Genomic DNA, 26,326 nt, shown 5'->3' with positions numbered 1-26,326 from the left:
ACAACACTGCAAGATAAAGAGATTCAGGATACAGATCTTGAAGCAGGATGGCATCTCCATATTCTAAATTAAGAAATCTGAAGTTCTGCAAACTAAAAAAGATGTCTATCCTGGAGAACAGACTGAGTTGTGTTTCAAATCTCCCCTAAATGGAGATCCTCAAGGGCAGAAAGAAGGAAAGTCTTGCTACATTTCAGAATCATTTGAATTACTTATAAGTACCATTAACTCCTGCTGCATCCATCTTCCACCTTTCTGCAGAATGTCTGCAGTCTATTCCTTGGACATCCGTTTACCACTAGTGCCAGGACAAATGTAATTACTTGTGCAGCTATTTTTACTGTATCAAAATATGTAAAGCTATGACCCCAATAATTTTATCAGAATAAATATCTGAGACTGGAATCCACAGAAGGGGTTAACAGCCACTGCTGATACACTTTGAATCACTCTTGTAATGTAGACAAGCCCAAGCTTAGATCAGGCTGTGTTAACTGATATATACTTTGACCTGCTAAAGTGAAAAGGTGTTGCAAAGTGCCTACACTGGCAAAAAGGTGGTTTAGTCCGGGTTAGTCAACAAAGACACTCAACCCATTTTTCTAGTGCAGATGCACCCATTCATGGGCTTTAAATAGGGTTGCCAACTTCCTAATTGCACAAAATTGAACACCCTTGCCCCACCCCCTGCTCCACCCCTTCTCTGAGCTCCCGCCCCATCCCAAGGCCCCCCCATCAATCCGGCCCCCTCCCCGGTCACTCACTCTCCCCCACCCTTATTCACTCGCTCATTTTCACCGGGCTGGGGAAGAGGGTTGAGGTGCAGGAGGGGGTGAGGGCTCTGGCTGTGGGGTTCAGGTTCTGGTCTGGGGCCAGAGTGCAGGAGGGGGCTCCAGGCTGGGGGGGTAAAGCCAAGGGGTTCGGAGTGTGGGAAAGGGCTCCGGAGGGGGTATGGGCTCTGGGCTAGGGGTGTGGGTTCTGGGGTGAGGCCAGAAATGAAGGGTTCAGGGTGCAAGAGGGGGCTCTGGGCTGGGGCAGAAGGTTGGGGTGTGGGAGGTGGTGTGTGGGGTGCAGGCTCCAGGAGGGAGTTTGGGTATGGGAGGGGTCTCCAGGCTGGGATAGGGATGTGGGAAGGGATGCAGGAGGGTGCTCAAAGTTGGGGAAGGGGGTTGGAGCACAGGAGGGGGTGCTGGGAGTGAGCTCTGGGTGGCGTTTACCTCAGGGAGGCTCCCCAGAAGCAGCAACATATTCCTTGGCTCCTAGGCATACGAGCGGCCAGGCGGCTCTGTGCGGTGCGCGCTGCCTCCACCTGCAGGTGCCGCCCCCGCAGCTCCCACTGGCTGTGGTTCCTGACCAATGGGAGCTGCGGGGCTGGCGCACGGGCCAGTGCGCAGAGCCCGCCCCCCCCGGCTCATCCCTCTGCCTAGGAGCCAGAGGGACATGTCGCCGCTTCCAGGAGCCGCATGGAGCCAGGTAGGGAGCCTGCCAGCCCAACCAACCGGACTTTTAACAGCCCAGGCAGTGGTGCTGACTGGAGCCACCAGGATCCCTTTTTGACTGGGTGTTCTGGTCGATAACTGGACACCTGGCAACCATAGCTTTAAAGCTCATTGTCTACATGTATTTTTTAAAAAAGGCAATTATTCTTGAGTAGTTAGCAGCTAACATCAGCATACTTTTATTTGTTGAACTCCAGTGAGCTTCTAGTCTTACAAACAGCTGACAAAAAGGGAATGCTAATGGCCTAGCACCCAGAATGTGAAGCCAAACCATACTGGGTAGTCAGAAGACAACGTGATAGAGGATGGGTGGTATGACTGATTTAGAACCGTCTTGTGACAATTTGCAATATTGTATGTTGGCTTGGTTTTGGAGGGATGAATTTATTGGGTTATCTCAACAACAACATTTGGAAAAAAAATGGCACAAAAGAATGGCACAAAAAAAGCCACCCCTCAGAAAGCACCTGACAGTTGTTCAGGGACAATATCAGTACCACAGACCCTTAGGACTCTGGCTTAGTCTCCTGCTGAGTCTACAGAAAGGACAAAGCCCAGGAACAGAGAAGAACAAAAGAGCTACAGAGATAGGGACTATAAAGAGAGATGGTGGTTGATCGGAGGAACCAGACTGAAACACCAGGACCCCCATGGATGTATCTAAAGAAGTTAGGCCTGCCTAGGTCATGAGCAGAGAATAGTAAGCCTTGAGGTAAGATAGCCATGCTTTGCTCTATTGCTAAAATAATAATACTTTTGTTTTAAAGAGATTGTTGAATCATTGTATACCACTGGTCACAAGCTCTCAAAGGAAAGAGCCACAGCTGCCCAAACTCAGTCAGTCCTGTGGTGTAATAATGGTTGATACACAGGGTACCATAGTTCAGAGCTCAGTCTGTGACTGGCATATTTGCAAAATTCCACCTTGAGACAGAAACAAGGCCTGATACCTGAGGGAATGTGCTCACAGGGACAAGTGGTCTGAGGCTGAAAAGTTTTCCATAGCAGTTGATGATAGTTTGTGTTTGACACGATGCAATTACTCAGGAGAAATTTAACACAGAGCTGTTTTGCTGGAGCTCTGAATCCTGTGCTCTGCATCTGTGTAGCAAAACATTCTTTACCTATCTTCATGGATTAAATATTACTGTCCTTTCTTAAAAAAAACACACCTATCAATTGTTGATTCATGTATTAGCTCTATGTATTCAACCCATTATGAAAAATGGATTTTAAAAGCCCTTCTTCTGGTTGAAGTTGAGGGTTACATCTATTGCAAACACAATGTGACCATAAAGGAATTATTTCATTAACATTTGTAGAGTATTTTTTAAAATACTCGTAAGTGCATATTATTTCAGTTCTATTACAGTTTTCTAACCACATACCAACCACACAACTTCTAAATTTTGTAAGCATCTCTAACACACATTGCAAAAATCAAAATCTACTCTGCTCAACTGAATACGGCCATTAATGAAAAATATGCAAGCTGTGCTGCACAGTTTGTAATAAAGGTAAAAGAGAAGTATACACCACTAAATACAGGTGAAGAAAATGTAGGAAACCAACCTAACCATAAAACTTATACATGCTCAGTGAATAGTTGTTTGGATACCAAGGAAACTAGCACCTGCTCATGTACATATGCATGATAAATACAATCTTTAATTACATGATCAAATCATTTATCAAACAATACAATACATGTAATGTTTGCGACACTTTTAGAGACACGATCTCGTACACTACAGTAATTTCATTGTCATAAATACCCAAGTACCATCTAACTTTGACCTTGTTTGACTTCAACTATTCTGTATTTTAATTGTATTATCACCAACTACACATGTATGTTTAATTTAAAAGGGATATTTACTTCTTACTTTCACCAAATATTAGTGTCATACCGTCTTTACAATACTGTGAATCTGTACCTTCAGTTTTGCACAAGAATACCGTGCAAGAATTTACATTTGTACACCACTAATCTGAAATATATTGTTTTATGTCTAACGTCATAGACACAAGTCAACTGGAAACTGATTTTTTCCACAGGCTGACATAAAAATGCTTTGGGTTTCCTGGGGCTAAGTATTTGATTGCACTATATAGGTATAGTGTACTTACAGTAAGATTTATTAACTGAGCCTCATTGATACTGACAGTTATTGAAATATTTTACTTGTCAACTCACATGTGCCAGCTTATAATGCTTTTAACTATAGCTACTCTTAAAGTCAATAGGGCTACTCACATGCTAAGAGTTACAGAGAAGTTTAAGTATCTTGTTGAATCAGGGCTTTAGTGTGTAGTATTCATGTAACTGAATATTGTAATGGAATGTTATGGCTTGCACAACACACAGCTCCATATACATACGTGCAGAGTCACCAGAAAAGTTGTATTAAGGAATAGTTTGAGAAATAAGGACACATAACTGAAAGCAGTATCATACTGCTTAGGACAAATGTGTCAAGATAAGGTTGTGTTCAATCTTGGCTTTAGTGAAACTTGTCTTCTAAGCACTTACCTTCACATTCACAGATATTTTTATATTCAATTTCCTAGGATTTTTAAAAGAAACAAAGGGGTTAGGGGACAAACCAAAAAAAGCCTCTAAAGGCAGTTTTGCTAGTGGAGCTTGGAGCTTCCTTTAACCCACGTAATACAACCCCAACTACCTGCAAGTTGAGGGGACACCCATAACTTTTAGATAATTAAAGATTTGGATAATGGGCACACAGGTACCAGCCAGCTACTGGGCCAACACCCGTGTTATTATAAATCAGTTAGCTTCCCAGAGTCTGCTGGCTACATAGCTCTACTCTTATGCAGCTTATAAGCTCAGCAAGACAGAAACTTCAAGTCCCACTGAACTCAGAAATGTCAACAGGACTGAGTGGCACAAGCGCTCTCATCCTTGAGACACAGAACAAGGATGCTCTTGCCTTTGATGGAGAGGCTCTCCCTTCCTCAGCATGTGGCACTTGGGAGTTCTGCTAAATACTGGATTCCTTTCAGTGGCTCAGTTAACTAGCCATGTATGCAACTAAATACCACATCTTAAATGTCAATGGAATTTTCTATTGCCAATGTTTTCCAAAATTAGAAAAGCACATACTACTCTAATGTCAGAGTCACCAGGCAGCCATCTGAGGCAGGAGCAGATGCAGGACAGAGCAGGGGCTGGCTAGCATGGAAACAGGCACAGTTAGAACAGGAGAAGTCTGGAGCAAGAGTAGCTGGAGCCTTAGTAGGCTGCATCATGGCCAGTCATTGAAAATACTGGCAATGGGAGTGTTCCTGGGCAGGTAGTGATGTTGAACAGACTGGAGAGACTGCTTCACTTAGGAGACTGACTACCTGCCCTGTGATCACCTGAATGGGTCCGGTTCCCTTCGTTTGACCCTTTGACCACACTCCCGTCCCTGTTATTTCATTAGTTGTCCCCCGGATTTATTTGGTGTCCAGGTCCTGTGGATCCCCCTCTTAGGCTGGGTGGGGGGGATCCTTTAGCAGTGGGTGGGCTTTGCCCATCCACTTCCCGGATCCCAGTAGGATCACCTGAATGGGATCCTGCCTGTGGATGGCCTGAACCCTCGTTAATGGCATGGGGCCTATCACAAGACCTGCAGGTAATTGCCTCTGATACTTATCACATGCTCTGGCTCAGGGATGACTCATCTGGTTTAGGCAGGCTCAGAGGTATCACATCCAATAACTAATTAAAACACTATATCTTGAAATATGACTCAGTTATAGGGCTCCCATGACCATTCCATTTGGGCACATGTGCTGAATTCAAGCACCATTCCAAATTCAAAGTAACATGGCAACCCAAGGAAAGGCATAAACCTATATAAATACTCTTTATTCACTGAAATAGCATAGTTGCACAAACAATTATCATAGTCCGAGTCATGATATTCTTTCCAGCCCAGTGGTGTTAATTCAGATTATCATGCTTTGCAGCCATTGAGCCAGGCTCCTCTGCTGCTAACTGACAAAATTAAAACCTTCCCAGTGTCTGATTTGATCTTTTAAAGATCCCTCAGAGCTTCACTGAGATCCTGCAATTCACCCACACTATCCAGAACAGTGCTTGTATTCTGACACAGAACACCCGCAATGGAGTTTTCTAATTTAAAGCAGATGCTCCAATAAGGCACCAATCTATTAGCCCATTGAACTAATCATATCAGCTCAAGTATGAAAAGTGTCCATTTTGCCATTCTATAACCCAAAATACAGGAGCCACTTTTGTACACACATTTGAAAATCTCGCTCTCTGTGGAGAGGAGGTGGGGATGGGGGAGGAAAATCTGAAAATCATGATACTATTTCCAAAGCTCATGTAGTATTGTAATATTTCAAGAGCTATAACATTTAAGGAAACAGTCTAATAAATGTACTAGACATCAAAAGCAACTAACCTTAAACATTTACTGCTGGGTATTTTATATGATTTTCCCTTGATATACTTTTAAAAAAATAATCCGTGTAGCAACAATGATTTTTATCCCCCCCCCAACAAGATAAAAAAGACAAACAAGGCAAAGAAACGCTCTACTTTGCATGCTTCACATATAAACAACATATTGCATACATGCGCACTTAATAGCCTGTTTCCACAGTTCAGATTGTTCTAGGACTTACAAGAAGTGACTTTTTTCCTGGTTTAAACTTCTTGCTGCTAGCAAGCGTACAATAAATATGATGTGTATGTCACAATAATGCAATAAAAAATAGGAGACAATTTAGAGCCCTACATGAGTTGTATCCATATATAACTTAAGAATAATGGAGAGAGGCAAATTCTTTGATGAAAATAAGTCACGCAGGTTCTACAAAAGAAGAGTACATTGGAAGAAGACTTCACAGCTTACAAATTACTGCTTTGTTTTGAGTCAGACTAGAATTTAGAATAGGTCTTGTCTGTTCACAAATACTCCTTGCCCCAGACTTCTGCTTGAGGAAAAGATGATGCAGTGAATTTTCTGACTGGGAAATGGCACCAAATAAAACATATGAATAGATCTAAAAAAGTAACACTGTTGAACCACACTATTAAAAGATCTCTGGAATGTAATAAATATAGAAGCTACAGTCTACTAAAAAACCTTACAGTACACAGCTGTGCACTCTGGCCAGCCATTTATGGGCTTCCAGCTACGCCTTCAAAATTCCATAATAAATTATTTTTATAACCCTTAAAAATGTTAAAATCTAGAATTCTGATTGGCTCCTTTTACAAGGAAATAATTCTCTAGAATTGTCCGACACAGCAGCAGCCCCACTGAAAATCATCCACCCCGTAGTGTTGTGAAGAAACAATGGTGGGTGCGAAGAGAAGGAAGAAGTACTTTGCTCTCCAAACACTTCATTTTTAAAAACTAAATAAATAAGTGGTTATAATAGCAATAACAACCTTGGCATGGCGCATTTCCGGAGGAATAGCTGACTGTGATAAACAGCCTGAGGTGAACTCTCTCTGCCGGTCATGAATCCCCAGGAAATGCCCTGTGCCTCAATAGTTATTGCTCAAGTGTACAATGCTTCTCTTTGAAAAAACAACACCCTCTAGGAACTGAGCAAGATGAAAGAGCTTTTCTTCATGATGCCGAGGCGCCTATTAATTTTTGCCGCAGCAGAATTGTTGCCGATTAGAAAAAGCATGTTCATAAATCCAGACTCTCTAATCTAAAGGCTTTTGGTGCAAATTCTTTGAACATTTGTTTTTGTCTTTATACTCGTTGGTTCTGTTTTTGTTTAGATTGACAGATCATTTCCATCTTGAAAAATTAGCAACCTTTATAATTTATGGGCTTTCAGGATTTCTGGTCAAGTCAGTTTTGTCTTTGCTTTTTTTAGTTTTAAAATGCATATCTCACTGCTGGACAGAACACTGCCTGGAAATAAATTTGCTGGAAAGGAAAGTTTTAGTTATTTAGACCTACTGATCACAAGGAGAGGAGCAGCACTGTGAGAGCATATTTTAATTAACTTTCTGTACTGAACTGGGGGAAGGGAGTGGGAGAAGAGAGGATGGCATTTTAAGTAAATTTACTCCCTGAGACAAATAACACATCCATTTATCGTGAGACCTCATGTGGCTGCTGGCACAATCAGTAGTAATGTGGTTATAAGAATGAACAGTTGGAGGGTTGTATCTCTGTCCCCCCTCCATTTCTCTGAATGCACCCCCCAAACTCTGGCCTCATGCTTTTACGCATCCTGGGATGGAATTCCACAATTCTTCCCACTCTTAGACCAGGCCTGGTGGCACAGTACCTGTATATCAACTATGCTTATCCAGAAAGAAGGGGAGAAGAATAGCTAAAGATAAGCCATGCCTCAGCGAACACTTGAGGGTTGTTACAGGACAATGGCAGAGCCATAGGCTCAGAGGAATCTGCCTTGACCTCCTACTTAACCTACCAAAATGGTTTTAATAAGGTAAAAAGTCTGAGAATTTACAAAAACAAAGGGACTCTGGATGGATTAAAAGGGGTACGCTTGCTCTCATGCTCTCTCTCAAAAGAGGGAGGGAGGAAGGGGAGGTAGTTGTTTGGGAAAACCAGACTGACACAGGCACCCGCTGGGGTGTCTGAAGATGCTAGGCCTGCCTAGGTCACCAGTATGGCAGGGCTTTAGGTAAGATACCAACTAAACGAAGTGGGTTTGGCACCTGCAGTTCTTCCCTTCAGGAGCCTGTGAGCAGTGATGGATACAGTGACCAGACAGCCTTCTTAAACCAAACTGTTGTTTATTCTCACAGTAGGAGTGAAGCAAAAGAGAAAAAGGATTTTAAAACAACAGTCTATATGCACATCTACCTTGCCTACAGCCCTACCATCATGTGATAGTTAGCTAGGAAGGCCTAGCTTCTTCAGACACCACAGCAGAAGCATGTGTCAGTCTGCTTCCCCTAAGGAGAGAGAGACTCTTTTAATCCAGACAGAATCTCTTTGTTCTTCTCAGTTCCCAAGCTTTTGCCCCAGTAGGCTCAGCAGGAGGTCAAGGCAAACTCGTTGGAACAACCCTCAAGTGTTTGCTGAGGCATGGCATATCTTAAGTTATTTTTCTCCCCTGCCTGCTTGTTTTTCCATACAGGCTACTATTAAACAAAACCGACATATTCATACGGTAAACATCCCAATAACCAAGTCAACATATAGCATTAGCCTTCATAGGTTATTACAGAGCAGCTCTACATCCATCACAGTCACCATCTGAAATATTCAGATTATGCACTAAACTACAGCTCCTATTAGAACTTTTTCTAGAACACGCAACTACAGCAAAACCCATCAGACTTACCCTCCATTTCAAAGTGGTATAGTCATTCAGTAATTTAGAAAGTATTTACAGCTGTAGCAACTAAGAGCTATTTGCGAAAATAAAACTGTATATGAACTCACAATGCATTGTGCATAATAAAAATGACCACTGCTGCTATATAAAATTTGTGGACAGCTAAGCTGCAAGAATAACGTAAACAAAACCAACAAAATACACTTTGCACAATGCCCAAAAGTGAGCCAAAAACTTGGGCTTTGGTGAACCACCAAGAGGTTCAAGTACAAAGGCAGAAGTCTTGGGAGCAAGATCACACTCGATCGTAACTGCCATTGTAGGGGAGGTTCAGTCTCTCACAACAGGGTTTCAGACCATTATGGCTATGTTCGCCTTCATGATACAGCAGGTGCCTCACTAGTCTCATAAACTGAAAGTCCTATATTTGCATGTCAGAGAAGACTCTTTGTTGACTACTTAGACTGTTTTCTATTTAGTCTATGAGTTCTTAAGAGCTCTTACAATCTACAGGGGCTGTTAACATTTGTCTTACTATATGCATATAGAAAACTTAGCACACTGTTGGGTGAATAGAAATTGAAAATGTATAGAACCTTTTTCCAAATAAAAAGCCAAGTTTGTTGCAAATAATATTTAAAGAAATACAGTTTAATATTTACCTTTGTTCTGAAAAAATGTTAAGCCCAAGAACTAATGGAGTTTAAGAAAAAAAAACTTTCATAAAAAAATGGACTCCCCATTTAAAGCACACTGTTGAATTAAAAGTCAAATTGAAGCTAACTATATTTTTATTACTACTTATTATATTATAGAGACCATAAGTGTACTAGCTGCCTTGAAGTATAAAGAAGATATGGTCAGTCTTCATTGCTGTCCTTAGGAAATTACAAAATAAATTCAGATATGATGTGACAAAAAGAGTAACAGAATAACAGGGTTAGGAAAAGGATGGATGGGGCAAAAAAACAGGGTTACACCAATAAGACTGTGCAGTTACTCAACAAAAGCTAGTGCAAAGCATGGTGAAAACTATCATAGGGGAAGTAACAATGAACCAAATCTTTAGGTCGCCTAACAGTGAAAGAAGTAGGGATGTTAGGGACAAAAGAGTGTGTGATCATTAATTTGAGACTGTAGCATAATGTACACACATAACAAAGATGAATTAAGGTTGGCCATACTAACTTAATTCTGGTAATTCCTAACCTTGAAGTGCTTGACTTTTCAACCTCAATGACTATATTTTTACATACTTTTTGGTATGTGAGTTGAATGAGGAGAAGGTAGTGGGCTTGCACAAAGCAGAGAGACATTGGTGGGAGTAGCAGATGAATGCAGAATGGAGGCTGTCAAGCACCTCTTTAACCTTTCAAAAAGTCTCCAATTCCCACCAACCAGATGAATCAAAGTTCTCCATACTACTCGGGAGACATAGGCAGGTAGGATTTCCAGTCCCACACTCTTGCTTACTCATTCTGAGAGTGATAGGAATGCTGTGGATGGAGCACACTGCCCTGGGAGGGCTGCAATTGGAGTAAGGAGGAGAATGCACCTTGCATCTCTCACTAGCAACCCTTCTGGACAATTAAAGAATAGCATCTGTACTCCTGGCTGAAGGAGCTGAACATAACTAAAACATCAGTAGCTAGGAACACAAGACTAAGAAAAATACCTGAGTGGTGATGATGAATCAACAGGACTCAATAAAGGACACAAGGGAAATCTTAACCCAAGGGGAAAAAATTCAAACCACAATCTTAGTTTCTCCATGTATTAAGAGTAAAAAATGTGTAACCTTAGTTTTAATAGCCAAGTTATTAATGCACACTGTTTTAAGACTGTCCAACATTGCAATTTCCACTAAACATCCAATTCACTGGTTAGCATAATTTATCATCTGCATAATTTTTATTTCACTATACTGCTCCACTTTGCCAGTTTCCTTTTTTTGGTCAAAGACAGACGATAAATGTGGACTTGCAAAGCAAACAGCAAGAAACCACTTCCAGAAACAGCCTGGAAGAGGTTTTTAAAAAACAACAACTATGCTTAGCATTTTCATTCTTGAATCTTTCTTGGCCTGCCTACAACACTTTACACATGAAATCAATTAGAAACCAGGATAGACGGCCTCTCAGAAGTATGCGGGCTTCTGTTGAAATCATGCTGGCAAAAAAAACAAAAGATTCGCCCACAATTAGTAAATGTGGCCTGGCAAGAACTACTTTGTATATTTTATAATTTTGACATGCAAGTCAGTGCATACTATAGATTCATTTAAAGGTCTCTGTTACACAAAAGCAAAAAGGAAGATTTAGCCTTCTTCATAAATCACCCAAATGCAAACCCAATGCTCTAAAAATTCATGTAAAAAATTCATGTACAGTGGTACCTACTTTATGTATACATGGCATACCAAACAATTATTACATCCAACTCAACTGAAAACTATTCTTCTGCAATTTTTAGACCAAAATATTAGTACTACCGCAAGTTTTATTATAAATTCACTTATACAGGAACTTTCACTTGAGCATCTCAAAAGGCTTTACAAACATTCATTAAAGATCAGACCACCTTCTTAAGGACTCAACAATGTTTTGCGCCAAAAGCCCACATACATAGTTGTGCCATTGGCTCAAGTGCAGACTAGGAAGCAGATTCTGAGTGTGCCTTATGCCTCTCCTGCAAGGGCACACAGGACAGGTCACAATCTCCACCTATCTCAGGACTACGGATCGAAAAGTTGGGACACAGAGAGGTTAAGTCACTTGCCCAAAATCACACTTTTAGTCAGTGGCAGAATGAGGGAAGAACCAAGAAACTCTGACTAACCACCAAATATTTAACCAGATGTTGGTTCTTAGCAGCAGCTTGGAGTCTGTTGTTTTATAAAGGTGTTTATTAATTAAATTGCATGCTGTGTCTCAAGTTTTGCTCTGGAGACCGACGTTTAAATACTAATTTGGGAAAAAACTGTTTTACCCTCATTCCAAAAAATGGTTGTCCATACCACTAACCCATACAAGAATTTTCTATGATATGCCCAAGGCACAGAATAATGTGATAGCAGGCCTGGTTCCCTAAGCCATGACACTCGTGTGAAGTTGATGAAACAAAGTAGTAAATCAGGCACACTAAGGCTATGGCTACACTAGAGAGCTTGCATCGGGGCAGCTGCACTGCTGTAATCTCTCTAGTATAGCCACTCTAAGCTGATGGGAGAGCTCTGCTGCCAACTTAATTAACCCACCCCCAATGAGCAGCAGCAGCTATGTCAGCAGGAGAAGCTCTCCGTCAACATAGCGCTATCCACACCGGTGCTTAGATCAGTGTAACTTATGTCACTCGGGGGGGTGGCTTATCCACACCCCTGAGTGACATAATTTCTTCCAACGTAAGTGGTAGTGTAGACATAGCCTAAGTGTCAGGACTTGAAGCAAAATTAGAACAGCGGTGAGAGGAAGATTTTAGTGTGCCACACAATGCTTATTTCCTTCCAGGAAAATAAGGCGCTCACTTTCAAGTACCTGGTGGTACCTTGGCCTACCATCTCTCACCAGTGGCATAACATCAGGAGTGCTTCCTTCTTCCCAAAGCAGCTCTTTGGGACAGCCTGTATGGGGCGGGGGGAACACATCTCACATACAGAGTCGCAGCTTGGGCATTGTTTTGAGACTCTCTATCCTGCATGGCCTAGCAGTATTCATAGCCCCTGCCTCCAAATCATAAGAGAGAAAATACAATCTAAAAATGCTAGTACGGGGCAAGCTTGTTTAAAAAGTAATTTAGTCTAATGTTGAAAACGCATTGATAAAGTCAAAAAGGATGATACCCCACTTTAAAAGAAAAGTTTCAGAGTAACAGCCATGTTAGTCTGTATTTGCAAAAAGAAAAGGAGGACTTGTGGCACCTTACAGACTAACCAATTTATTTGAGCATAAGCTTTCGTGAGCTACAGCTCACTTCATCGGATGCATACTTTCCACAGTATGCATCCGATGAAGTGAGCTGTAGCTCACGAAAGCTTATGCTCAGATAAATTGGTTAGTCTCTAAGGTGCCACAAGTCCTCCTTTTCTTTTTAAAAGAAAACTCAGTGATCATTTTCTCTTTAACCAGATGTTGGTTCTTAGCAGCAGCGTGGAGTCTGTTGTTTTATAAAGGTGTTTATTAATTAAATTGCAGGCTGCTGACATTATTATTTAACATGTACATATTGTGGTAGTGCTTAGAATCTTCAACCAGATCAGGGTTCCATTGTGCTAGGCTTAGTACAAGCACATAGGAACTGACAGTCTCAGTCCAAAAGAGCTTACAGTCATAACAACATAATGAAAGACATACGTGCATGAGACAGTCAAAGGGACCAGGTTTAGAGACACAGGGTAACAACAATAATAGGATGTGTGCACTTCTTAGCCAATTAGGACCAAGCCACATCTAAAATGTGAAGGAAAAATCCTTGAGGCGACATCTGCCTGTTGATAGACAAAAGAGCTGTGAAGGACTTAAAATTCCTGGCTCCTTGTTGGAGGGATATCACAGCAACTGATCAGGGAAACACTCAGATTAAATTTCCCAGTGAATAATTAATAAATAGGAAAAGATAAAAGTTTAATTTAACAGAAGGAAACATGGTACTATTCTACAGCAACGCCTGCTAGAAAATGGAAACGTGCAATGAAGAGCAGTACTCAAAAAAAGGACAGTCCAAATTAACCTTACCTCAGCTTGGCAAAGTGCATGAAGACCTTGTAACACTAAAGCAGCAGGTGTGGCTTGATCAGGTTTTGTGCATTCATTCAATACCTGGGAAATTGCAGCCAACATATCAGCTCCATGTTGATATGGCCTAGTGGAAAACAATATTACATGAAGGCAGAGTACTTTAAAAAATTCAGTTCCACCCCTCAAAGCTTCTTGACATGTAGAGAAATATTTCCAAGCACATATTCTTCTACACAGGACTGCTTCCTATTTAACACTTAATGACTATTTCTTTAAGCAACTTGGATAAATAAATCATCTGACTGGATGATGTAAGTACAGCATGTTTAGGCTTTCTAAGTTTTCTTTCTATAGCCTCTAAATCATTTCCACTGTGCTATCACAAATCCCATTTAAACTTTCAACTCTAATTATAGCATTCACTTGGCAGCGAATATTACAGTTACATTGAGACTTCTTTTATAACCCAGGTTTCAGATGCTCATAACTTCCCCAAAAAAATTCTTTTGGCTGAAATAAACCATGATCAAAATAAATCACACATTTTTCTACTCTAAAAAGAGTATGGTTTTTTTCTGTGCCTTCATAACTCAGACAGTACTGAATGTCACAAGAGGTATGAATCATCCCAGGTATGTGGTCTTCACACAAGACTAGTCTCCAGGTAGGTAAGTGGAAGTGGGAGAAAAGACCCCACAACACTTACAAGCAACTGAAAAAACTAGTTTTGCATGAACAAGGGAAAAACTACTTTAGGTTTAAAGACAATATTTTTAGGAGTATGGAATAATGTAACTATATAACACTAATGTTCATGGATTTTAAGGACACAAGCCATTAGCTCATCTAGTCTGATCTCCAGCATAACACAGGCCACAGAATTTCACCCGGGGTATGTCTACACTGCAGCGGAGAGGTGTGATTCCCATCGCAGGTAGACAGATGTGCACTAGGTCAGCTTGAGCTGGCACACTAATAGCACCATGGAAAACGCAGCAGTGGCATAGGCTAGCCACCTGAGTCCAAGCCCACCCTGGGTCTGTGCTCAGGTAGACATACGCCTGGTTACCCCTGTTCTGAGCCCAATAACTTGTGTTTGACTAAAGCATATTTTCCAGAAAGGCATCTGGTCTTGGACTGAAGACATCAAGGGAACCTAAAATTCACTTGGTAGTTTGTTCCAATGGTTAATCTCCCTCCCTGTTAAAAATGCATGCCTTATTTCTAATCTGAATTTGTCTGGCTTTAGTTTCCAGCCATCAGTTCTTGTTATGCCTTTCTCTGCTACTTTAAATGTGTAGACTGAATTTCACATGGTTTAAGAATCTGAACAGAGAAAGTGGTTCTGCTCTGAAATGTTACTTTATAAAAATGGCATTGTGGAGGTTCTATGTTTGTATCTCAATAACTCTACATCAAATGGTCTCAATTTACAAATTAAAAACTGTCAGCCCTGCCATCAAAACCTGGAACCTGACAGTAAAAATGGGATCCCTCTGGCTTATGATGAAACACCAAGCTAAAGATTCTACAATCAGAATTTAGTTCATTATTTGATTAACAATGCATGAGCCAAAATAAAATCCATCTCACCCTCCAGAGATGTGCTGGCTCTTCAGTGCAACCAAGAATCAGAAGTACTAAAAACTTTTTTCAGTCAATAAAGTAAGCAGCTATGTCTCAAAATTTACATATGGAGTAGGAATGAATAAGAAGGAGCCTTTTTAATATAGTCACTCTTCAGTACATAACTCCCATGTACAGCGCTGATTATGCAGACATTAAAGTATACAGTGAAATTAGAACAGAGGGTTTTTTCCTTTAGAAAAAATAACAAATTAAATACAAAAACTTACATTAATATGTTAGGATTATAATTTTGTCCACTCAATCAGGAAATGCAGAAGTTATGGTCCTCAGAGTAAGCTCAACAAGTCAGACTGATTTGTGTGTGGATGGAAGGGGAGGTTGGGGTCAAACCTGAGATGGAGCCTGGCCTTAATATGCTGTGTAGACATAACCCCCGATGTCCAAGAGGACAGTTGGGGTGTCAGCTAGCTGCATGGCTCATTCATTTCCATATCTAAGACAACATTCAAACAGTGTTTCTATATCAGCATATTAACGGTGGACAAAACACAAAGTTGAATCCATGTGGTATGATTCTGGCTCTTCCATTGTGGACGCCAAGTAAATTTTGCACAAATGGGATGTCTCACTTAAACTCTGTCACAGAAAGGCCTGAAAAAGCAGAATTCCTTTGTAAACCCTGATAGGAAGCACTGTGTTTTATTTATATGTGCTTCCTATCAGGCCTTCATATAGTCCCATTCTGTTCATATTAAAAATACATGTATACACATTATACTTACTAGCTTCTGAAGTATTGCCTAAGACAATGTGTATTTATTACAGCCCCCATCAAAAACCATAAGCCCCTCAATTAAGATAACAGGTTCATCAGAAGTGACCAGCACAGCTTTCCTTTAAACACCCTGCACCTTCTCTAAGTTGGATAACGAACACTCATTCTTACCTCTGCCTGCATATATCTCTGATGGAAGCAGCTTTAGCTATCACCTTTTCCCACAGAGTATCCTTCCCAATGGACAAAGAGGGCATATCGGACATTGCCATGAACCTCTGCAGTTCTGGGTAAACCCGATCCTAGAAAAAAAACATTTAATCTTTAAAATATATAAAGAAGTTTCTAAAAGTTGGTGACATGATTTTATGCTGCTAAAGCCTTTACACAGCTTCTAAAGGAACATTTACATTGCAAATCACATTGCATTTTGGTTCATCAGTGGAGAAGAATACTGTGCTGTGATTTAAGTGGCTTCTTTGCACAGAATCTATACATTTTTCCCCATAAACTAAAAAGTAATCTATTAACATGCAACCAAATAGAAACGACTTATCACTCATTGCATAATGCATTGAAAGCATCAGAGTAAAGTAGTATAAATACATCTTTCATAAACAAAATTATTTCATAATTTCATTCCAAGACTCAATGAGATGCATAACAGGCTCCATGAAAGACCAACTGTAGATGCTGTTCAATACATCAGAATTAATAAATGCATCACTGACACAATTTGCTTTCCACAGCTAATAATCAGGCACTAGTATAATCAATCATTCAAAATGATGTACTTTCCCTACTAGGGGAAAGCATGTAAAACAATATCCACTGTAGTTTATCTTTGGGAGACTGTGTGACAAGCGGGAACCAGACACCTGTGACCGAAAGCAGCCCTGTATCCACACCCTACCCAACACTGCAATAATCTTTCTGCAAATATGCCTTGTGAAGTATCATTTGAAAACTAGTAACTTGCTCATCAAAATCATCATGATGAAATGTATGTAGCAACATTATAGGTAAATTCCCCTATATGATAATGTTTCCCTATATTCAAACCACACAGCCCTGACTAGGCAAAAGTTGTTAAGAATGTCGATCCTAAATAAAGGAATGTGTGTTTACCTCAATTTACACAAGTAGTAACTGGGTCTTTGAGACAACAAGAGGGGTAAATGGCAGGAGACAGGGCAAATCTGCATTTCAGCATAGTGGAGAAGAAAGAGCATGGAGCCACTTTCACCACCAGACTCCAGGATGCCTTCTTTACTGTTTGAATAAACTTGCTTTGAGGCGTAAGCCTCAGAATAATCCACTTCAAAGGGTGAGTGGCCCATCCACGTGAGGGGCAAAAATACCCCAAGGCATCTTTCCCAATCTCTCCCTCTATCTCTCCCTCTTTCACCTAAGGGGACAAAGGAACCAGCCCTTTGAGTTTGGGGGAGCTCCTGACCTGAGAACTTGATCAGCAATGTTGCTGAGAACCTGTGGTAAGGATTTTACCTTGAATCAAGCCTAGCTTGTTAAGTTTTAGCAACCAGAAAGCATTTTACCTTTAGTTCTCTTGTAACCATTTCTGACTTTAATACATTATACTTGTGCTCATTTAAAATCTCTGTCATTAAATAAACTTGTTTTTTTAATATAAACTAATCCAGTGCTGTGTTTAAACTAAATTGCTTGGTAACTCCATTTAATGTAGCAGAACTGTCAAATATTGACCCTTTACAAGGGCAATGAACCTATAATATCTGAGCTACCCAGGAGGGAGCTGGACAGAGCTGAACACATGTTTTTGCCAAAATTCGGGACTGGGAGGATGTTGTGGTCACCCTGGAAGTAGTAACCAAGGCTGGTGGAAGGCAGATTTTGGCTGGTGTGTTGCTGACAGGCTGCTGGAGTAAGAGTTGCTGGACCAAAGCTATAGCTATACACAGATACTCAGGATGTGACCCATGCTGGTAGGCTGTTTGTGAGCGGCCCAGGCTTGGAGCTACACCAGGAAAGCATTGTGTGGCACCCCAGGTTGCAGAGCAGGCAGTGACAACCCCTCACTGGTGTGGATTGTACCCTGAAATGTGACAACATCTCTCAACGGGGAGAGGGTGTTGAACCCCCAAAGAATAAACAATAGAATCAACTGGTTGGATACAATGTTATTGATTATAAAATGTGTCAGGTACGGTCTTTTATGAAAGCTTGTAATGTTCTGAACATGATGGTCATTATGAGATATGCATATAAACTGTAGTAATGAATTTATGTAGTTGTGTAGATAAAAAAACTATGCTCATAATTTGTGCTGCAACATTCAGCGCTTCCTCACAACAGGCAGGGAGGGGCTGCCTCCCCAACCAGACAAGATTTGCTCCAAGCACCAAACATTGTACAACCCAGGAAAAGGCAAATGATAGACCATTAAAATTAATGGAAAAGCATTGAAACTGAAAGAAAACCCCAGCCTTGGAAAAGTATGAAAGGAAGCAGTTTCCCCCACTCTGACGAACAAGAGAGAAAACAACAGGCCTTTTTAAAGCAAGCTTGTGTCGGAGGTTTGACATCCAGAAACTGAACGCCAGTATCTACACGAGGTGCAGTCCTTTGAGTGCTGGATCCCCTCTATGACAGGGGCATGCTGAGAAGCTGTTAGAAGGCAATAGGTAACACTTATTAGAAAGGTGAATTTATCTAATATAGAAGTGCAAATCTTGAAGTTGCATCTTTATGTTTATTTTCTATGTAACTTATATGTGTTTGTTTACCTTGCTATTTCATCTTGAGTCCGTGATTTTTCTATGAAATTAACCTTTTGTTTATTTTTACCCCAAGCAGATCTCTATTGTGTAAACTGTGTGTTGTGTATGTACCAAATCTGGATAACTGGGGAGGGTTTCACTCCTTTGGGGGTGAAAAACCAGAGGGGGAAAATCCAAGTGTCTGGTAGTTAAGAACTAGGGGTAGATAAACTTAGGGAGACTTGGGACCAGAAGTGTTGTTGAGGTCACCATGCAAGGAATAACTAGGCTGGCGGAAGCCAGAGTGAGGCTTTTATGTTTACAGGCTGGCTACTGGTGTCAAGGCTCTGAGCCATAGCAGCATGGCATTAAGCACCCAAACTTATAAGGCAGACAGTGAAAGAACCCTTTATTGGTATGGATGATTTCCAAAACATTACAGACTGCACAACTTTTTTCTAACCTGTTTCTCCCATAAGGACGTCATCAAGCGTAAAGTAATAGGTCTAAGCTTTGGCGTGCTCCCCAGCACCTGTATCACATGCAGAATCTGAGCGATGCAGACCTGAAAGAGATTTTTCACCACATGCATTTGTTATTTTAATATCGATGAACAAGGAGATGCTTCATTTGTGTCAAATATCTCAAAGGCCACAGCAGCATCAAAAAGAAATGGGGAGTCATTTTCTAACAGATTTTGGTGCATAATGATCCTAAAAAACATTTTCATGAGATATACAAATACACTATAGATAGTTAAAGCACAATACATAATTCATCCCTTAAAATTAGTTGTCATATTCCCATCATAAATATTAAGTAACAAGTTATGCAGAAACTCACAAATCACTTATAATTTTAAGCAAGTTATGCATATCCATGTCTACATTCACTCATTCAATGTAACTAGTGACTTACTAATACAAAATTCCCTTTATTAAAAATCATTTTTGGATGAAGTATGATTTCTATTCATACTGACCTTGTGTACACCCAGAGAAGGCAAAGTATATAAAATATCCCGGTACAAAAAAGGCTCCAGTGGCCTTCCCAACTTAAACATCAGAACTGGGATTAGATTTGGGACCTAAAATAAATGGAGAACATGTAATACATACAAACACCATTTGTATTAAAGAAGCCAATTGTCATGACATGGTTAACAGACTATGTAAAGACCAAAAATAAATCCGAGTAAACATGCACCCCAACACTCTTCTTGCATTAAAATAAGGGGAGTGGAATTAAAAAACTGACTCTTCATAGGATTCATTTAGAGCTTTTTTTAGTTGCTCTCTTGGAACCTACAAGTCCTGTACCCTCAGCTGACTTAATGGGGAAAAAAAATCAAACTATTGGCAATAAATGTTAGGCTAATAAAAACAGTAAGAATCACAAGCAACTCTTACACAGCCATTTTCATCCATAGATCTTAAAAAGACTTACACAGGTTGATGAGTTAATAAGTAGTAGATTAGCCTAATTTTACGGATGGTAAAATTGAATTACTGAGAGGTTAAATTATATGCTCACGGTCACATGGCAAGAAAGCAGCAAGAACTAAAGCCAAATTTCAATTCCCAGTCTCATGATCTAACCATTGGACAAGAATGCTCCTCAGCTACACCACCTCACTTCCAGAAGCAAAGCTTAGTTGAAAGCATAACCTTTGTTATACCGCATAGTACAACACTTCACACAGGTCAGTCTTGAAAACTTGCTGAGGCCTCAGAGTATTTAAAATATTCTTCATATTCAGAACGTAGAAGTATACGGAATACCGAAAATACGGAGGTGAGGGTAGCAATTTATTTAAATCAAAATTAGCAAGCTTAAGGGTCACCAGTTTATATTTCATTGTTTTCATAACAATTAACACAAATTTTCAGTCTTGTTGGGCACAAGTAAAAATTTAAAGTCTTCTCATTGTTTGCTTACAATAAAATGGCCTCAACCTCTTGAGTGCACAGATCTAGTGGAACCCATAGAAAAGTTCTCAATTTCTCTTTATCTAGCTTGAATAACAAATTGATTTTAGTTTGAAACTTTCATTCCAAACTTCCATTGAAAGAAACAGAAGATACATCAGAAAAATCCACATACCATGTCAATGAAGAAAAAACTGAAATTTGATTCTGTCATTTTACCAGAATTCTCATGACCCATGACCCTGTATCACAACTCTCAGCATGTATGAGTTTACAACATGATTTACTGCATTTTCAAATGTCTGGTAGCATTCTCTAAATATTGCCCCCACAAAGTGACAATGAAGAAAAAGGAATGTTACTTAACCCTAAGTTCCCCTTTCCTTCAGATATCAAATAAAATACTGTCTTATATTTAACCATAGGAGTTAGCCTTTCATGAAACAACCTGCATCAGGGGATCCCATCATTCTCCTAGAGCAGTAAGGCACGTTAGGAAATTCAGTATTTTGTAATATGTGGATTTGATTATTTCCAAGTCTTTTGGCTTTTAAACAATTATTTTCATTATACTGTCACTGGAGTACACAGAGCTCTCCATTTCGGTCTTAGTATTTGCTTCTTGAGTGGATCACTGTTCCAAATTTTCTCTTTTACCTAAAATTACTGTAACCTCATAACTTTTTCAATGAACCCAAGATTGGACAATTTTGTTGGCCGGAAACATGAGGATAACCTGAAACCAAAACCTATACTTATTAGCAATGGGTAAATAGGCTCAGATAAAAGACAGAGCAGCCCTAACCCTAAATCCCTCAAAGTAGTAGTAAGTCAAACAGATCCCAAACCTCTCTGAAAAAAATTCAGTATGGTTTGGCCAACACTTTATGCATTCAAGATGTAGTGTTCTGTACTATGACTGCAGAATACTGCAGTAGTTTTCTCCTGGTACCTATCTACATCCCACAGTGTTCCACAACATGATAAAATCTCACAGCATACAAAAGACCCGTCCCAGCAAATGAAAGCCATTGATCTTGTAATGGGAAAAAGATTCTCTAGTGAGCACTGGGATTTTATAATCTTCAGGTTGCAAATATCTATGTATTATCAGAGATGGTCCCAAACAAAAAATCCAGCAATTTGTTTTGCAAATTGCCACTATCTTTATAAATGGATCAAACCAAGCCACAGATCTGTACTTCCGCAATTTTTAAAGAATTTTAAAGCCAGCTCCAAATTTTTCATCTGGGGGCCTAGACTTAATATTTATAAACTTAATTTAAATTGAAAAACATCTCTTGTAGGCTTTCAAATTAGTTATTTGGAATCCCTTAGCAAAAATAGTCCCTTTTGTTAAGATTTTTCTCTCACAAAGTTTTTACTATTATTTCTGTCCCCCTACTTTTCAAGAAGATGACCCACCACCAATAAAGAAAGCAACTCTTAGATAAGTTAAGAGATAACAATAGCTCTGCTGTGAATGTAACAAAGGGTTTGTGATGCTATCATGTAGCAGAAACTATAAAGGAGTCTGAAAATTTAAGAAAATGCACGTTAAGAGTAGAATTTCACCCAAAGAGGCATTTTTAATGCAAGTTTCATAGTACACAGTTCTCTTTCTGATTGCTATGTCAATCTGAAAGTGTCCTTTTTTCCTCGCTCCTTGTTCTGTGCTTTCAATCTTCTGTAGAATTAATAAAGAAATTGGAGAGCTCTTCATTTTTGTAGGAATTGTGTTTTTAATAAAAAAATATTTTAATCTATGAAGAGGATGGCAGGGAAGAATGAAGCCAGAAAGGAAAAAGGAACAGGCGGAGGGAGGAAGTCAGGCAGATATCAAGCTTGAACTGTGTTGATTTGGGACAAACTAATTCTTTAGGCTCCATTTTCACATCCTCCCATTTAACATGCATGATAATTTCTTCTGTAAACAAGACTCTATATGGGCTATATCTTGAAAATCTGGTACTTTAGGTTAATTTTTACCCAAATGTTTAAATATTAAATTTTACTTTTAAATTTTAAGACACAGATGAATCTACTAAATAATTGCAAATAGAATAACAATGTGGTAATGGATTAGTTTACAACGTCCTGGCCGCAACCCTTTAAAACAATATAGGACCTACTACATATACAAAATTAGAGGGGTGGATACATTAAGAGATGCTGTTAGATGGCTTGTTATCTCAGCTGGTGAATCACTGTGGCTGATCTGACTGGGCAAGAAACAGCACGTCAGTCTGGTTACTAATCCATGTAGTGAGGCTGAGTGGCCTCCCTCCGAGGGGAAGAGGGAGGGCCCACTATACTCCCCTTGGTGGGCAGGACCTAGCCTGCCCTGTCCCTCTCGCCAGAAGTGCTGGGGCAGGGCCAAAAGTATAAGAGGAAGGCCATGTAGCACAGTTGGGGCAGAATCCCCAGAGGAGGACACTCCTGCTGTACTGCCGTGCCCAGGAGGGGAACCTACCCCCGGCTGTCCCATAGCCACAGAAGTGGGAGACCCCGATGAGGAGTGGCCGCGGTGTACCACAAGGAACCCGGGAAGTGAGAGGTACCAAACCTGGAGAAGCAGGAAGTGGCCCGGGGCAGCCACGGAGCAGCTGGTTCCGGAGCCAGGTGTGGCTCAGTCGGCGTGTTGCGGCCGTATCCCCACTGACACAGGAGCAGCCAATCCTGCCTCTGCCAGGGCCCTGGTCCGGGACATGGTGGAGTAGGGTGGACCCGCTTCCCCCTGCCACCTTACCCCGGGGTGGCCAACTCCCTACACTGTGCAGGGAAGCTCCCGCTCTGAAGAAAGAGCCTCCCCTATCAGCTCCCTTATAGACTGTTGCTTTGCTGGCTGCCTGAGCCCCGCCCAGGCTAAAGCCAGCCTTGAGACTGTTTGTTTGCAGGCAGTCTGAGCCTCCTCAAGCCCAAGCCTGCACCAGCTCCATAGACTGTGATTGCCTTGCTGGCGGCCAGAGCCCTGCCTGGCCGAAGCCAGCTCCCTGTAGCTGGTGGGGAGACAAGGGCCCTAGACTGTTCTGCAGCTTCCTGCCTTGGCCAGACAAGCCCAAAGGAAACCTGAATGAGTGGCCTCCCTCCGAGCGGGAGAGCAAGGGTCCATTACAATCCAGATAAAACTAAGTCCCTGCCACCAAGCAGCCTCCAGCTCCAGATTACAACCAACTCAGTATTAACCTGTCTGGATGGGACATCAAGCAGATGGCAACTGTCAAATAATGGGGTAGCATCACAGGCTGGAGGATGCCTGAAAGATATGGACACTTGTATAGCAGCAGTTGTTGTGTTTTGGGCCCTTCAGCAGCTTCAGTGGGGATGTCGTGACAATAAGCTTGCTACAAAGCTGTGGATCCATAGATCCACACAGTTATACCAACTCTAATGTAAGTCAGTGAAACACGAGTGTTGAGGAAGACTGAAGTGCACCACAGTGACATTTTTGATTCTTGTCTTCATCAGCTGCTCCATATCAAATGGCAGGAGAAGATCAGAAATGAGGATAATTGAAACATAACCCAACAACTGCCTCCATCATCACTGGTTCAGTTTCAGTGGTGTTCCTGGTAAAGACATATTAGGATGGAAGACCAATGAAGCGTGAAACATGTTTGCTGCTAAATGGCTGGCGATCATGTGGTCTCCAAAAGCTTGAATATCCAGCTAGACCCCTTGAAGATCTAACTAGAGATTGATCTGGGTGGTGCATAATCTGCAAGGAGGCTACATCACTTTGGGAATTCCCGTGACGATGATGAAGCCCAGAACAGAGGATTTATAAAACTAGCAATTACAAAAGATATCAATAGAAATGTTTAATGCTTTTTAAAACGTTTCAATGCGACAATTTATTACTATCATGCTTATCACCATAGCATCTGGGTTCTGAACAGATAATTTAGATTTGCAAACTCCTCTCCATGGCAGACTTCAAAGTGGATTCAGCTCTTTGCCTTTCTTAGGTGTTCTTCTAGGGTTTTTTCCTCCTCTCCCTATATTAATAACCCCGTTATGTTATGATCAGAAGTAAGGACTAACTTCTAGCCTGCGTATCTGCTAGCTTAACCCCAGGCAGTCTAACAAGTGCCGTTGGGCCCTGTTTGAGCCTCTTGATTGGCCAAGATGCCTGACTGGTTGAGAGGATTAGCAGCTCTTCTCTTAAAATCAGCAGCAGGGCACTGGCTGCTCAAAGCATTTGCCCACTGCTGAGATAGCTCCTGCACCTGCTCATTCCCAGCATTGGTCCCACCCTGTGTTCCTGCCTTGTCTCACTCCAGGTAACCCAGTTGAGATTCCTGACTTTTGACCCTTGGCTTTGGCACCTGGCTTCTGAGTGGGGGTTCCCGACATCTGCTGACAGTACTAGGCTTGACTCCCACACCAAGCATTAGGCACAGACGCAGACGTGCCAGTCCCTAACAGTTATAGATGAAAGGCTTTGAAAAATCAATGAGCCTTGTAGTGCACTCCATAAACAGCAAGACTTTGGTTTCATTTGATATTCATTCCAAAAGTTGAGTCCTTAGGCAAAAATGCTCTATCTCCAGTACTCAGAAAACTTTGACCTAGTTAGCTGCACTGATCTGGAAGAGTGCAGCTGCCCAGAAGAGTCATAAATGGAATCTGATGTAGTACAGTCCTGATCCCTTGATAGCTTTGCAGATTAAGACCAAGGCATCAAACAAATTTATTTCACTTCTAATTCAGACATGAAATATTCATTACTTCTTATATAAGGGGACTATAAATCCCAACTTTACCAATATAGTCCTGGCTTCTCATATCATCATGAAACACCCTGATTTTGGTTTTGAAATTACAAAATGTTTGTTCAGGGCATCATATTATAGTGATCAGAACTTGCTCCATGTATAGCAGGAATAAAAAGTCCCATGGAACAACTGTTCAGTGTAATGAACAAAATTTGGAGAGAAAAGTCAAATGAGCAGATATTATCAAAGCTGTTCTTTTGTTCAAAATAAAGAAATATGCATGAGCCACCGCTGAGTCAGAAACTGGAGGTAGTAACACCAGCACTTGCATACATGCATACATATATAATTTTTAAAGTGCACTTTTGTCTTTTTATATGATTAGTTCACAACCTTATAAACATGTTGTGCAAGTGTCCCAATTTTTTATTATAAAAATATGGTTGTTGTGAGAGACAAATACTAATTTAGGGATAGACCTAAGTAGCTCGTAGGCAGCTAAATAGCCCAGGACCTTGGGAAGAGTTTTGTGACCCTTGTAATTTTGAAAGAAAACCCAGCCTTATGATTTTTATTGGTTTTATTACAAATTAATGAAAAGACAAACTTAAAATCAATTAATATTCTAGCTAAAACTAACTATTACATATCTTACTAACTAATTAAGGATAAAACAGTACAACTATAACTATAACAACTGGAATTGAGTTAACAAATCAAGCTGACAATATGGGATAAAATCCGCAACTGACTAAATCATTGGATGACCCCAATCAAGATTTAAATCATGACGTTAACATAACATGTAATCAATTCCTACACATATTAAACCTGAAGACCTAAGGAGGAGGCAAAGTCTACTTCTCAGCCTTATAAAGCAGTACTTAAACTCCTTCAAGGTCGCTATTACAAGGTGACATCTAGGATTAACTTCCCCTCCCTCCCCAATGTATCTAGAACTGTGATACAGTGTGACTAACCACATCTAACATTCCTTTTTAGGACAGAGTAGTTTCTGGAAACATTCT

At 40.6% G+C, this 26,326-nt stretch overlaps 1 protein-coding gene across 6 annotated transcripts in view; it reads right to left on the bottom strand.

Moving 5' to 3' along the window:
* FOCAD (focadhesin) overlaps positions 1-26,326 on the bottom strand; it is a 200,222-nt gene that overhangs the window by 92,380 nt on the left and 81,516 nt on the right. For all 6 annotated transcript variants that reach the window (XM_073345495.2, XM_073345491.2, XM_073345494.2 and 3 more), the window contains 4 exons: positions 19,635-19,739; positions 19,116-19,217; positions 16,086-16,216; positions 13,547-13,673 (listed from right to left, as the gene is read on the bottom strand). In XM_073345495.2, coding sequence (XP_073201596.1) covers positions 13,547-13,673; positions 16,086-16,216; positions 19,116-19,217; positions 19,635-19,739 — 465 coding nt within the window. The remainder of the gene's footprint in view (positions 1-13,546; positions 13,674-16,085; positions 16,217-19,115; positions 19,218-19,634; positions 19,740-26,326) is intronic.

Source organism: Lepidochelys kempii, chromosome 5 (assembly GCF_965140285.1).
Source record: "Lepidochelys kempii isolate rLepKem1 chromosome 5, rLepKem1.hap1, whole genome shotgun sequence".
Classification (NCBI taxonomy): domain Eukaryota; kingdom Metazoa; phylum Chordata; order Testudines; family Cheloniidae; genus Lepidochelys; species Lepidochelys kempii.
This window is presented reverse-complemented; position numbering and strand designations above follow the sequence as displayed.